The sequence below is a fragment of the Tetrahymena thermophila genome (assembly GCF_000189635.1).
Source record: "Tetrahymena thermophila SB210 genomic scaffold scf_8254697, whole genome shotgun sequence".
Lineage (NCBI taxonomy): Eukaryota > Ciliophora > Oligohymenophorea > Hymenostomatida > Tetrahymenidae > Tetrahymena > Tetrahymena thermophila.
In genome coordinates, this window is record NW_002476463.1 from 26,960 (window position 1) to 41,390 (window position 14,431).

At 21.6% G+C, this 14,431-nt stretch overlaps 7 protein-coding genes across 7 annotated transcripts; 3 read left to right on the top strand and 4 right to left on the bottom strand. All coding sequences in view use genetic code 6, as the record gives it.

Moving 5' to 3' along the window:
• Window positions 1-129: 129 nt before the first annotated feature.
• Window positions 130-648, top strand: TTHERM_00094260 (hypothetical protein; the record flags this gene model as incomplete). The annotated part of the gene is made up of 2 exons (XM_001012880.2): window positions 130-401; window positions 453-648. The coding sequence occupies 2 exons, from the start codon at window positions 130-132 to the stop codon at window positions 646-648; spliced, it is 468 nt and encodes a 155-aa protein (XP_001012880.2).
• Window positions 649-1,225: 577 nt separating this feature from the next.
• On the top strand, window positions 1,226-1,916 carry TTHERM_000094249 (hypothetical protein). The gene has a single exon (XM_012796716.1). The coding sequence runs from the start codon at window positions 1,259-1,261 to the stop codon at window positions 1,469-1,471; it is 213 nt and encodes a 70-aa protein (XP_012652170.1). The 5' UTR covers window positions 1,226-1,258; the 3' UTR covers window positions 1,472-1,916.
• A 610-nt stretch (window positions 1,917-2,526) lies between these two features.
• TTHERM_00094250 (hypothetical protein) lies at window positions 2,527-4,095 on the bottom strand (the record flags this gene model as incomplete). The annotated part of the gene is made up of 1 exon (XM_001012879.1): window positions 2,527-4,095. The coding sequence occupies one exon, from the start codon at window positions 4,093-4,095 to the stop codon at window positions 2,527-2,529; it is 1,569 nt and encodes a 522-aa protein (XP_001012879.1).
• Window positions 4,096-5,261: 1,166 nt separating this feature from the next.
• Window positions 5,262-6,212, top strand: TTHERM_00094240 (short-chain dehydrogenase/reductase SDR; the record flags this gene model as incomplete). Its single annotated transcript, XM_001012878.1, has 4 exons — window positions 5,262-5,472; window positions 5,528-5,764; window positions 5,821-6,060; window positions 6,181-6,212. 4 exons carry the CDS (start codon window positions 5,262-5,264, stop codon window positions 6,210-6,212), a joined length of 720 nt encoding a protein of 239 aa, XP_001012878.1.
• Window positions 6,213-6,342: 130 nt separating this feature from the next.
• Window positions 6,343-7,396, bottom strand: TTHERM_00094230 (hypothetical protein; the record flags this gene model as incomplete). The annotated part of the gene is made up of 7 exons (XM_001012877.2): window positions 6,343-6,417; window positions 6,475-6,561; window positions 6,620-6,711; window positions 6,761-6,866; window positions 6,923-7,003; window positions 7,119-7,225; window positions 7,297-7,396. 7 exons carry the CDS (start codon window positions 7,394-7,396, stop codon window positions 6,343-6,345), a joined length of 648 nt encoding a protein of 215 aa, XP_001012877.2.
• Window positions 7,397-8,519: 1,123 nt separating this feature from the next.
• TTHERM_00094220 (scramblase) lies at window positions 8,520-9,853 on the bottom strand (the record flags this gene model as incomplete). Its single annotated transcript, XM_001012876.3, has 4 exons — window positions 9,690-9,853; window positions 9,299-9,475; window positions 9,074-9,189; window positions 8,520-8,848 (listed from the first exon to the last, which is right to left on the bottom strand). Exons 1-4 carry the CDS (start codon window positions 9,785-9,787, stop codon window positions 8,520-8,522), a joined length of 720 nt encoding a protein of 239 aa, XP_001012876.2. The 5' UTR covers window positions 9,788-9,853.
• A 1,397-nt stretch (window positions 9,854-11,250) lies between these two features.
• TTHERM_00094210 (DNA-directed RNA polymerase I and III subunit RPAC1) lies at window positions 11,251-13,803 on the bottom strand. The gene is made up of 7 exons (XM_001012875.3): window positions 13,633-13,803; window positions 13,223-13,399; window positions 13,007-13,136; window positions 12,696-12,832; window positions 12,340-12,634; window positions 11,884-12,000; window positions 11,251-11,699 (listed from the first exon to the last, which is right to left on the bottom strand). Exons 1-7 carry the CDS (start codon window positions 13,693-13,695, stop codon window positions 11,599-11,601), a joined length of 1,020 nt encoding a protein of 339 aa, XP_001012875.3. The 5' UTR covers window positions 13,696-13,803; the 3' UTR covers window positions 11,251-11,598.
• Window positions 13,804-14,431: the final 628 nt, after the last annotated feature.

The window sequence follows — 14,431 nt, forward strand, 5'->3', positions numbered from 1 at the left end:
AAATTTTTTTTAATAAGGATTAAGAATTGCAATAAATTACATTTAACTAGAAAAACTAACTTAGCACTTCTAATTCTGAAATTTATGAGAGTGAAGAGTGTAAAGAAGAATAAAAAATCTGTAATAATTATGTGCAATCAAACTGTGACATCTGCTTAGAACAAATAAAAACTTAAGAACATTACCCAGTTGAGTGCTGCAGTCAAATGTTTCATAAAGTTTGTCTTAAAATGTACTTTAATAGCTAAGTAGAGCGAAGAAGGTTTCCTATAAAATGTCTTAATTAGAAGTGCTCTTCAGAGATTTCTTAAAAAGATATTAGAAAAATACTTAATGATTTAGATTTCTAAAAATTTGAGTAGTTTTAACTTAAAAATTACATAGACTGTTTAGGAGATTAAGTAAAATATACTCATTCTTATTATAGTTTTACATATTATTTATTTAATAAGGCTTCTTGGTGTCCTACTCCAGATTGCTAATTCGCATTTATTTTAGATGACGATTAAACTATACTAAATTGCCCTTGTTGTAAAAAAGTATATTGCTTGGCATGTAAGGTACTGTACCATGAAAATTACACTTGCAAATAATTTTAAACTTCAAAAAATAAATTAGTATGCTTAAATTAAAGTTAAATAAAGATGAAATTAAATTTTTAATTTAAAAAGGACGAAGATAGATAATTTGAGTCATTTGTAAGAGGTAAAAAATTTAAACAATGCAATTAATGTAAAATGTGGGTTGAAAAAAATGAAGGGTAAATTTCAAGAGTTATTTGAAATCTTAAAAAATTATTTTTTAAATAACAGTTGTGATCACATGACTTGCAGATGCAGCTATGAGTTTTGTTATAAATGTGGAGGACCTTACAAATAATGCATTTGTTAATCTAATTAATATAATTAGACTTAAGTGGTTGATAGGATTTCCGTCTAAAATTAAAATAATAATTTTTTGTAAAATAATAGAATATAGAATAAAAGCTCATTTTTTTTTATGAGTTAATAAGGCCATTAAAATAATAATTTAAATAATTATCAATATAATCCTGATTAATTAATATCTGATAATAACTTTAATATGTATGATGAAAAATACTCAACTTCGTACAATTAAATTAATAATTTTAACTTTAATAATAGCAATAACATTTATAATAGATAATAAAATAATGTCGATTATTAATAAACAGATTTTTTAGATTAAGGTTTTTTATTTCAAAATTAAGATATCTATTCAGAAATACCAAATAAAAATGAGAATATACTAAATTTTTTAGATTCAAGCTTCGAATTAGATTTTTTAGATGATGAAAAACAGCTTGGATAGCTTCATAGATAATACAAAACTAGGATTGGAAATTCTTCATCTAGAAGAATAAAAAGTTAAGACAATTAGAATTTTGTGCCAAGCTTAAGAGATGTCAAATAGTATGCATAAAGAACTAGCATTACGAACTGTAATTTGAAAAGAAATTTAAAGTAACATACTGAAATAAATAAATTTCAATAAAAAGAAATAAAAAAAATAGAGCAAAACCAAGATAACAATTAATAAAAATTTTAAAAACCAATATAGAAATTAAATAAATAGCCCTTAAATAATACCAGCATAATAAATTAACAAGAAAGTCAATCAAAATAAATGGAAAGTATGATTGGCTATTAGAAAAATAAGCACTCAATTCACTATAAAGAGGATTTTTGCTCATATTTGATTGCTGAATTCTATGGTGATGTAATGAATTAAAACTTTTATCAAATTTTTGATAATTATAAATTACTTGATAACAATAAAAAATAGATATCTGGATAAGGATAAATTTAATTATAAAGGTATAATAATAACAAACCTTATATAAATCTAATTTAATAAGTTAAAAAAAAAGAATTTAAAATAAATTAATTTCCTTAGAAGTTTCGAATTAAAACTGATTTAAAAAAGTATATTTGAAAATCATAAAATTTCTTTAATATTAGTAAAAAATTTTGAATCTTAGATAATTAGATTTTATTTACCAAATTTACTCAAATCCTATATAATAGTCATTTTTAACCTTATTGGATTAGCCTTAAAAAATAAGTTTTTCTTTCTTAAGAAATTATCTAGAATTTTAAATATAAATATTATTTGTTTAATTTTAATAAGATAATATATTAAAATGAAAAAATTGAAAGATAATATGTATGTTTAATAAGTTGAATACATAAATATTAAATATTTTATAAAAATTTCTGTAAATTTGGAGAATTTTAGAAAATATCTTTTTGATAACCGTATTCTGCTTTTTTCTAATCAAAGTATTAAAATAAAAAATAGAAAATATCTCAAATTTTAAATACTCTGATCATTTAAAAATTTTTAAATATTTATCTTAATAATTTTAAAAGAATAAAATTAGAAATGAATTCATGCATTTACTATTTTTAGTCTAAAAGTTGTTTTACAAGTTAAAATATACAAATTTTACTCATTTGATTAGTAATTAAAGTTATTTAGTTAAGAATCAGATTCAAAATATTATCAATAATATAAGTCTTAAAGTAAAATAGATTTTTTATAAATTTCAATATCTTTAAATTATTTAGCTAAAGCTTATTGTTAGAGGTAAATTGAATGCTATTCAAGCAATAATTAAAAGAATGTAGAATATTGCTTCAATTCTATTTTCTTTTTTTCAGAGATACGAAAACGAGATTTATTTTCCTTTTGCTATAATTTTTTTTCATATTGTTAAATTAAGCAATCTAATTCATCTATAATATAGATCGAGTGATCAATAAATGTTAATTCTAAATTTTTCTAATTAAAATCAAATTTATCAAAAACAAACGAATCTATTTTATCTTTGTTTTTCATTTTTAGTTCTATCCAATTTTAATAATCTTTCTGTTCGATATATATTTACAAAACTTATTCATAAATTTAAGATTCAATTGAAGAGTCTTTTTCCTCTTTTAATTTATATCTATTATATAATTATATTAATCTTTCATATTAGCCTTATTTCAAATAAGCATTTGATAATTAATCATAAAAACGATAGTTTTCAAAATCCAATTCTATAGCCTATTCGTAAATTTAAATTTAAAAATCATTTTCAAATAATTCATCTACTTATATACTAAACCATTAAAAATAATCTTAATTTATTTCTTGCTTAACTTCTTTATTTTTTAAAGAGTTTATTATACATTCAAAAGCCTCAAATGATTTATGATTGTCTACTAAATATTCTGCATAAGCTAAAGCAACACGATGGTGATTTTTGTTAATTAGTTTAACTTAATCGTAAACTTATAAAAATTTCATATGGTTTTTGTTTAAAACTAAAAACTTCAAATAATAAGTGTTGCAATAAATATTTTTGTTGTAGAGTTCAAATTATTTATTAAAGTAATCAAAAGATTTGTCTATATCTCTGTAAAAATAATGAAATCCTAAAAAATAACACATTAAAGGATGTTTTGGATTTATTTAATAAGCTTATTCACCACATACTACTAATAAATCATAGAATGGTTTTTTTGATGGAGCAAAGTGTAAATGGTTTACTGTTGCATATACTAATAAATCTTCTAGTAATCTACCTGAAAAAGATTGAAGTAACTTATCTTATTAATCTGCTTCTCCATCTAAAAAAATTTTAAATAATAAATTTTCTTGTTCAGATAACTAAGAATTCTATATTTCTAAAATTTTTTTAAAAACATAAAGTAAATCTTGGGTTTCTGCTCCTGCTCCACCACCTTGCAGGAAAATAGTATGATAGGACCAAATGCAAATAATCAAAATGATTTCCTCTAAATTTAGTTTATATGTTTTTAGAGTATCATCTTCACACCATTTTAAGCGTAAGTATTAATTTAAAATTTGATTTCTTAAATCTCTAGCTTAGCCCAAATCTCCTTAAGCTATAAGATTAAGAAGTAAATATCTTTTTTAAATCACTTAATCAATGAATTATAAATCCTTTTATTCAATCTTATTTAAAACTTCTAAGCTTTCATCTATTTAAGATTCATAATAAAGGTTAATAGCTTGCTATAGCATGCATCTACTTAAATTTTGTTAAGAATTTTTAATGCTCATACTTAAAGTGTTTATATTTGATTTTTTATTATATTATTTACATTTTAATAATTTAAATTGTTTTTAAATACGATCTAATCTATAAAAAGATATTTTTATAATATTTCATCAGAATAATTTAATAATAAATCTTCTTAATTTTCATATTTTTATTGCTATTTCTTCTATTACATAATTCTAATATGATCTTTATCATTAGGTAAATTAAAAATTGTGTAAAAGTAAGGCTATTCGAAAATCAAAATTACGTAAAAGCAAATAAGTTAATCCTATAAATAATTATTCATATTTTTCTTATTAAAGATATTAAATTATTGTTTATTTTAAATGACCCTTATTATTATTGTTTAGAGTAAAAATATAAATATAAAATAATAAAAAAGGTAATTTATTATTTTTAGTAGCATAAACTTACTCTTTTTTATATATTTTATTAGTTAAATTAAATAAAAACATTTAAATATTAGGGTACTTCCACAAATAAAAATTTAGTCATTATATCATAGATTAATATTTGAAAGTTTGAAGAAGCTTTTATTTAATTAAAATTTTCTATGTTTATCCTTCTATTAAAGAAATATAAATTTATATAAACTAGTAATTAATTAATTATTATTTATTTTTATATATTCAGATCTACAATTAATTATATCGAAAATTATCAATAATTAAAAAATAAAAAATATCTTTGAATATTTATTTTATTATTATAATTTAATTAAGATTAAAATTCTTCCTTTAATAAATTAAAAGGGCATCTAACTTCAAATATAAAGATTTATTCTTTCTAATTTTAACTCTTAATTATTCATTGAATAATTAAATAAAATAATTACTTTATTGAAGAATTTTAGTATACATTTTTTTAAATTAATTGGACTATTTCAAAAAATTTATAACATAAAGAGTTTAAGTTTAACAATTTTGTTATTTGTAAGCTGATTCTATAAATTTTCCAAATAATTTAATTATGTAAGGAAAGATCTTTTTAATATATCTACTTAGAATTTTAGAAGAAACAAAGATCAATTATAATGTAGAACTTGATCAACTTACAATATACTTTAAAAAGTGTTTTTAAAAAATATATCTTTCTTAACTAATTTAATTAAAATTTTGTTTTTACAAAAGATACTGTTTAAATTTTTAGATTTTTATTTTTCAAAATGATATCAAACTTATTTTAGAATAAGACAATTTTAGTTACTGGTGCTGCCAGAGGTATTGGACATGCAATTGCTAGTGCATTTCATAATTAAGGTGCAACGGTTTGGTCAGCTGATATAATTGATCCAGTTAATAAAATTTAAGGCGTAAATTATGAAAAAGTTAATCTTGAAGATGAAAATTAAATTAAGTCTTTGATGGATAAGATTGGTACTTTTTACTTTACAATGTGTGCTGTAAATTGTTTTAAAATTAAATAATATAGGTGAAAAGTTGGATGTCCTCATAAATAATGCAGCTTTCATTAAAATGACAGACATAAGAAATATTTAGATTGAGGAATTTGATAAAATATTTGCTGTTAATTTAAGAGCTCCTTTTATTTTATCTAAGTTAGCAATTCCAAAATTTGAAAAAACTGGAAAGGGAAGCATAATAAACATTTCTTCAACTAGATCTTTAATGTCAGAGGCAAACAATGAAGCATATACTTCTACAAAAAGTATTCTAAAATTTTATTAAAATATATTGTTTTATTTATAATAAATTAAAATAAAGGTGGCTTGAATGGTTTAACACACGCATTAGCCAATAGTTTAGGTCCTTTGGTAAGAGTAAATTCAATTTGCCCAGGATGGATTGAATGTGGTGATTATTAAGCTCTCAGAGAAGAAGACCATTCTTAGCATCCAGTAGGGAGAGTAGGAAAACCAGAAGATATTGCAAACGCTTGTTTATTTTTAGCTGATGATTCTAAATCAGGATTTATTACAGGATAAACATTAGTTATTGATGGAGGTATTTAATTTATTGAAGTTTTTTATTAATCTTAAAAAAAAAGTAGCTTTTGATTTATCTTTATTGCCATAATAAAATTATAAAATATATCGAAATCTTAAATTAATTTTATTAAAATAGGTATGACTGTTAAGATGATTTATAATGAGTGAGCTTAATAGATCCAAAGATAAAGAAAGCAAATATTTAATATATAAAAAAAGTTTAAGTACTTGAAGATATATTTATGTGATTGTTTACAATTTTGATATAAAAATTTATTAAATAACTTAATTCAATTTGTCAATGTGTGCCTTCTTCTATAAGATCTATACATTCTAAAGATTACTAAAATCCAGTTAACTAGAAATACACTTACTATAATAATTATAATTATAAAAATAATTATTTTGTTGTTTGTTTTTTAATAATTACTTGTAAGAGGTACTAAAGCGAATTTAGTTCGTACAAGCTAATTTCTATGCTGTGAAAATATCCATTTTCTGTATGTGTTTAATCTGCCTATTATAGAATATATTTTACAATTTTTATTCTCACTTTTTAATAGAAAAGTTCTTACTTCCATTGAGATCTTTACTTTATTTGAGTTGCTGGTCTTCTCTATTACCAGCCTTTTAACTTATTCAGCTTATTTAAGTCTATATTAAATATCTAAAAAAAAAATGACTTTTCTAAAATCAAATAAAAATGTTTGATTTACTATAAATCTAGGCATTTTCTTCTGTAAATTTTAAATAGATTAATTTTGGTAATTGCTTTGGATAAATCACGAAACTTTTTCTAAGGTCATACTGTACTCTATTTCCCTGTTTTTATTAATATTTTGAATTTTAAAGCTTAGAATTTATAATATTTAATTTACTTTTTTAGGTAGAAATGTCAAATATAAATTACTTGCTTAAACCATGCTTGCTAAATCTTGGCCAACTTGCTTCACTTTGATCTGTAGATTAATTTTAGAATTTTTTATAAGCTCATTTTAAATAAAGCTTTTAATAATTTATAGTAGAAATTAAGATTATGTTATCTAGTAGAAAAAATTTAAATAGCTAATCTACATTGTTGGCACCAAGTTTTAAAATATATTAGCTATTTTCAGATACTGTCAAAGGAGATACTCTCAAATTTGAATCTTGATTTTAGTTTTAAAACTCGAAATATTTATCTTTTTTTTGTAATTAAATAAATAATGGCTTTGTAATTGATAAATAATTAGCAAGTAAAAAGATTATTTACTGCTGTAATTGTCATAAGAGAACTTGAAACATACATTATTATGAAGGAATATTTATGAAGGTTTGAAGATAAATGGTCTATAGATAAATTTGCTTAACATCTTAGCTTATATTTTCAAATTTATTGAAAAGAAAAATGATTGTTTTTTATAGTTTTTATTAACTAAATGAATACAAAAAATAGAAATTTCCTTATGATATTTAAAATTTTTTCAGCTTTGCTTATTATATTTAATTACATATTCAAAAATACCAAATAAATACCCTCTAGATTATATTTATTCATTTATACCTAAATGCATTTCTTTATATCTTTAAGCAAGAGTGAACAATTTTAATTATTTTACATTCATTAAACAAGTTTTTTGTTTCCTCAAATAACTGGATATAGCAATTTTTTATAATCATATTAATAAAAATAGAATTTCTTTTATAAATTTCTACTTTAAGATAAATAACAAAGTTGATACTTACATTAAAATTAAAAAATAAATATTAATATTATTCTATATACTAGAGATTTTATCGATTATTGATTATTAGACTTTATTAAACATTATAAATATTTTATAATAAATAAATCACTGTAATCAATATAAAAAATTGTTAAAGTACCATATGAATACCATCCGTATATTTATTTATTTGATTTTTTTTTTTTTGTAAATAAAAAAATTAATTACTCAAATTTTGCAAGCAGTTTACGAATCGCTTGAACAAAAAAATAAATTTAGTTATTTATAGAGTTTCCCTCAAAAAAAAGTTGAAATTTTATTTGATTTTAGAGTGATCAGATCCTGATTATTAATTTGATTTGAAATTTTAATGATTGATTGATCCAATAAATCTAGATTTTAATTTTTAAAGTCTTGTAAGGAAAGTAAAAAATGTAATTTTTTGCATGAAATTTTAATTAATCTATAGGAAAAAATTAGATGCAAATATATAAGAAAGATATAATTCAATACATATTTAATATAATAATTATTTTAATAGGCAGTTTGGTATAATTATGCATGTATTTACTGTATTTATTATTAGTATGTGAATGAATTTAATCTACTAGAGTCATTTGTTGTTTAGGTTTAGAATACTTATTACTGTAGATAATTCAAATAATTAAAAGCAGCAATTCACTTATTTTAGTGCTAAAAATAAATACTCTTTTGATATAACATGTGAATAATAATGATAAGATAATTTATGAGAGCTAAAAATGCATGATCAAGCCCAATATTAGAGGTAATCAAGGAAAACAGCGGTTTCAATGATAAGGAGCTTTTGTTCAACAGTGCAGTCATCAGGGAATTAAATACCGAACTAATCAGCTCTAGTGCAGCATTCTTCAAGGATACCATTGTAGATATTTACGATCTTACCAACAACAACCTTATCAGCATTTCTGATTTCATATTCCCTAGTCTTGCATGGTTCAAGGATACCAAGAACAGGGCAGATGAAACCAAGTTAGAGGCAGTTAGCAGTAATATTGTAGATAATGTTACCTTAAGCGTCCTTAATATCGAATTCTTGGCAACTCAATAAACCTCTAGCTATTTATATTATAAATTAAATTTAGTTTATGTTTTTTATTTTAAGAATAATGTAAGCTTTTGCAGTAGCAAAAGGTATTATAACATCAACTGAGATAACTTCTATTCAGAAGCAATGACAAATTAAAAAATTCATATATTGGATAAGATTATTTGTTTAATTGTAAGTTGATTTGGTATTTTGTTATAATAGTATTTTTCATTAATATATAATTAAATAATTACCAGGCCAGCAAGGATGCCAGCAAGGCCATTCAGCCTTACCAATGTGTTAACCACCTCTTTGGACATCAATTTCAGGTTTGCACAAAGGAATGAAAGCATATTGGCAGATAGGGATCCTATTTTGTTAAAAAAAATATGGTATTAGATGATAAGTCTTTATTAAAAATTAAAGTAAGAGAGTATTATATTATAAAATAATAGATAAACTCATATTAAATATTTTACTTGTAAGGACGGTGAGAGGTAGCAACAGTGAGACCTGAGTGTTGATATTCATTTTCGTATTCTCTGAAAGCTTTGCAGCAGAAGAGACAGCAAAGACTTCCACGCTTTTCAATGACGGTAGCAATAGGATTTTAAGATGGAGAAGTGAAATCGGAGGCACAAGTGTGGATTTCATACCTTTTTTATTATAAAGTATTTTATTTAGAAGATAATTCTTTCATTTTATTAAAAATATATCAGGTATTATAAATTTTTTAGTTAAAATCCCAGTAAAAAACAAATTTTAAGTGCTGGCTAATATGTTTGATGATATTTTATGAGGGACATAGTATTGATTATTATGATTATTTTAATAAAAGTTATTTGATAAATGAATAAAGTAATCAAGTACGAGTTTTCTTCTTCATAGCAAGGAATGATTTCCAACCATTCAATTCTTTGTTTAATAAGGACGTGCTTAGCGTTGGCTAATTCGGTTTAGTCGCTCATTTATTTATTAATCTTTTTTTATATTTTTTAATATTGCTATTGTTTTTATCTTAATTATTTGTTTTATAAAAAAAAAGGATTATTAACTTTTCTTGGCTTTGAAATTGTTTATAGATCTTTGATCAAAATTGAAGTCTTGTTAGGATTTATTTAGTTATTTATAAATTTTGGTAAACTATAATCACATTAAATATAGATTGATATTTGAATTAATTTTGTTTGGTCTCATTTAATTTTTTAATAAATAAGTAAAGCAATCAATTTTTTATAAAATTAAACTAGGGATGACAAATCAAGATATGAATTATCTTTCTTCTAATCAAAAATAAACTAAATTTTATATCATAAAAATTCACTAAAATCTTAATTGCACTAATCAAAAAGATAAAAAAAGAAAGATAGGGGATTATATCTTTTGTTTTCCTTAGGTAATTTAATTTCTTTAAAATAGCACAAAAACTTCTTCCGTCAATATAAAACAATGAATCAACTGCACTCCTTCAACCTCCTCTGGTTTTGCTTATTTTAATCCTTAACATATCTAAATATTTTATCTATACTAGATTTTAATTAAATTTAAGTTAAATTTGTTAATTAAAATTCTATTTAATTTGTAATCTGTTATTAATTTCAATAATCCCATCTTATAATTTGTTAAAAATTTATTGTAAACCAGCAAACATTTGCTATTTGTTCTGTAAAGATTTTTTTTGAATGGAGATTTCTATTTTTAATTAACTTTATGAGAATGAATTTTATTTTATTTCTCAACTATTAATTTCGTACTTACTTTATTTTTCTTTGCTGATGAGCATATGTTTAAGTTTAAATTTTATAATTATTCCCTTACAACACAACTCACGATAAGTAATATTGTAGTAAAATTGTAAACAAGGATACTGATAGGTCGATTATCAACGACACATTTTATTTAATTAAACCTCTTTCTAAAAGTTTCTAAAAAAACAATTTATTAATCTACTTTTATTAAATATATCTGCCAACTAATTTATAGATACTTTTAGAGGACAAAAATAAATGGATTTTTCATTTTGCCTTAACTTACTTTAAAGCATCTCCTTCTATTATTTAATTACTTCTTGAAATATTGCAATAAATATCTTATTTATTTACTCGATAAAAATAAATTTTTAAAGTGAATTCGAATTAGTTAATTGCCAAACTTTTTATTCAAAACACTCGTTGATTATCACCCATCAATTTATTTTCAAAAACATCAAATTTACAATTTTCCTAATTGTTTGTATATTTTGAGGTATTTGACTCATAACAATATGAGCTTCATAAAAATTGATAAATTCTTAAGCATAATTCTCCCGCAAAGCAAATAAATAAATACAATTCATCTTAGTGTCAAATTTAACTCTATATTCAAAAAAGACAGAAAATAAATAGGAAAAAATTTGAAAGTATAAATTCACGCTATCGAAACATCAAAAAAAAAAGTAATTATCATAAATGATTATTTGTAATATCATAGAAGTATACATAAAATATATAAACAATGTCGTTATCACAAATAAAAGATAATAGAATTTGCCTTAATTTCAAAACTATAAACAAAAAATAAGAAAATTTTCTTTTTAATTGAATTTGATCTATAGACTTATTAAAAATTTATAATTTATTTGTTCTTGATGTATTTATTTGATCAACATAACTAATGAAGCAATCAAATTGTTAAATTTAATTTAATTTTATTTCTTTTTTATTAAGATTTATATTTGTTGAATATTCAATGATTTATTATTAAATCATATAACTAATATTTGTAAATCTATCTATCTATCTCATAGGTTTAGCATAAAACTAGATGCTTTTTATTTTAATATCTAGATTGCTTCCTTTACTATCTCGTGAGGTTCGTAGATTCCAACGCTTTCTACAGTAACTATTTGCATATTAAAAATATAAATTAATATAAGGTAATTATTGTAATTTTAACTAATAAATATATTAAATTAGCTTAAATCCAAATTAATTAATTTTTCTATATCTTCCCTTTCCGATCAGTAAAATTATTATTTCTTATATAAATTCCTATCAATTTAATCTAAATATAATGAATATTTTACAAATAAAATGCTCTTTCTTTTTGGCCAATTCAATCTTTGAATTGAATTCTTCATCTTCTCTTATGCATTCTCTGCACATAGTGCAAGCTCTTTCGTTAGAAACAATAGCCTTATTATCTATTTATAAAAATTAATTTAATTTAAGTAAACAAAAAATTTTTTAAGCTATATAAAGTCTTAGATATTTTTTTTAGATCATAATTTTAGACCAATAAATTTTAGAATATAATTAATATTTGATTTGTATTAGCTGTGTCTTTTTATTTATATCTAACAAACAAGTAATTTTTTGATAATTATAATTTAGCAAGAAATCAATTTTTAGTTATCAGAAATTGACTTGATACTTGTTTGGTATTTGTTTACAGAATAATAAAAAATATTAAATATCTATTAAAATAGATAGTTTTATTTATATTAGCTGATGTTAATTTAATATTAATTATTTTAAATTACTTTAAACATCATAAACTTTAAGAGGGCAACGTTCTTTCAATTCTTGAGCTTTAGCTCCGGTGATATCACTATTTATGTTTATTTCAGGCATTAAACGATAGTAAGCAGTACAAACAGGAGACCATTTGGCATGTGTTTTTCCAATACCCTTTTAACAAATAACTTCACAAATAATTTCTTGGTTTTCTCTTAACTTAGCTACAATAATATTATCATGGACCATTCTGATTGGATTCTCTTCAAATTTTTTATTTTATTCTCCTTAAGAAACCCATTTGAAATCACCGCTATAGACCTAATTAAAATGTATTAGATCATTTAAAAATTCGCTTCCTAAATCAAAAAATTTATCTTACAATAGCATTTTCTAAGTAGGTTTCAGGTGTTAAATTTTCTAAATCAGCTTCAGAGTAATTTTTGTACTATTCTTTCTTAGAGCATTTAATCTTTAATGTAAACTTTAAAGAATTTTTTTCATTATACTCGTCTTCTTCTAAATTTATTATTTAAAATTTGATTATTATTAAATTCAAAAGCAGTAAATAAAATAATTTATATAAAAATTAAGAATTAATTAATTTAGCTATCTATCCACTTTACTTTTTTATTGCTATAAAATCTTGTTTATAAATAAATCTTCTTCTTTAATTTTATAAAATGAATTTACCTTGCTTTTCTTCGAAAAGACGAGGGTCAGCATAAATAGGAATTAAACCAAGTCTGTGAGCCAAAACTTCATCAGGAATAATAGAAGTATTTTAGTAAATATAAACCTTGTGGATAGCCATTGTAGGAACCTATTAATTTTTAATAGTATTTTAGAAACTAATGATAATTTTCGCTCAAGAAAACTAAAAATTTGAAAAAAAGAAAAATAATATACTTCTGCAATCATAATTCTTCTCAAAGCGTTAGCAATAGGAGCATCGACACCCATTAAATCAAATTCTAATTCTTTATTTTTATTATCATATCTAATAACTTCTATTTTAATGTTTTCCTTGAATGTATTGAAATCTTCTTCACTAGTAAAAGCAGCGCTATAGTTCATTTCCTAGCTCTTTTGATAAGATAAAATATGTTTAAGCTCATTTAAATTTGATATAGAATTTTTATTTGATTAAATTTGTTAATTCATTTTCTAATTCATCAAATTTAGAAATCATTTTTTAGATTTCCTGATTAAATACTTCATTAAAGATTCTAATTTAGTAAATATGATGAAATTGGCTAAAATTGCTTAGTTCTTTGAACACTTTTATTTAAAATAAAAAAATGATTTTTAATCTATACGTGTTGAATGCCTTCGTTGGTGAAGACAATATTTTTCTTCATTTTTTAAGTTTTATTTGACATATTTTAATATTAGTTAGCTATATATTTTGTATTCTACTACTTAAAAGTTTTTATTATTTAAAAATCTTTTTTATTGCTCTTTATTTTTTAACTTAAAGACAAATTTAATAATTATTTTTTACATTAATAAATCAATTCAGCTCACTCTTCTGTAGCCTTTGTGCATTTATTTAGCTATAATTTAGTAAATTATTCATTATAATCTAAATCTACTAGGAATAAAAAATATTCATTCTACCTACTACTTCTTTAGTAGTTAAAATATTAAAGATGCAGTAATATATCTTCTAAAGTTAGTTAAATTTATTATTTTTATGCCTCATATTTCATTTATATTAGTTATTATTTGTCAATTTAGTAATTCTAACATGCATTTTAAATGTTAACTACAAATACTGTAATTAAAAACAATAGAATATCTTTCTAAAATTTATTTTTACTAAAAATATTAATATCTGTAATAATTTTTAATATTAGCATTTTTATTTAAAATGAATATCTTTTATCAACAATCTTTTTTAAATATTTATAATTATAACAGTTTTCTATATTGAGAGAAATCAAAATTTATTTATTATTAATGCGATAAAATATATTGTAAGATTAATTAAATTCAATAAAAATTAATTTTTTTATCTAACAGATTTATATAAAGTATTAGCAATCAGATTAGATAAAGATTCTTGAATTAAAATTTTATATAAACTTCTATTAAGTTATATTTTGAAATATCAAA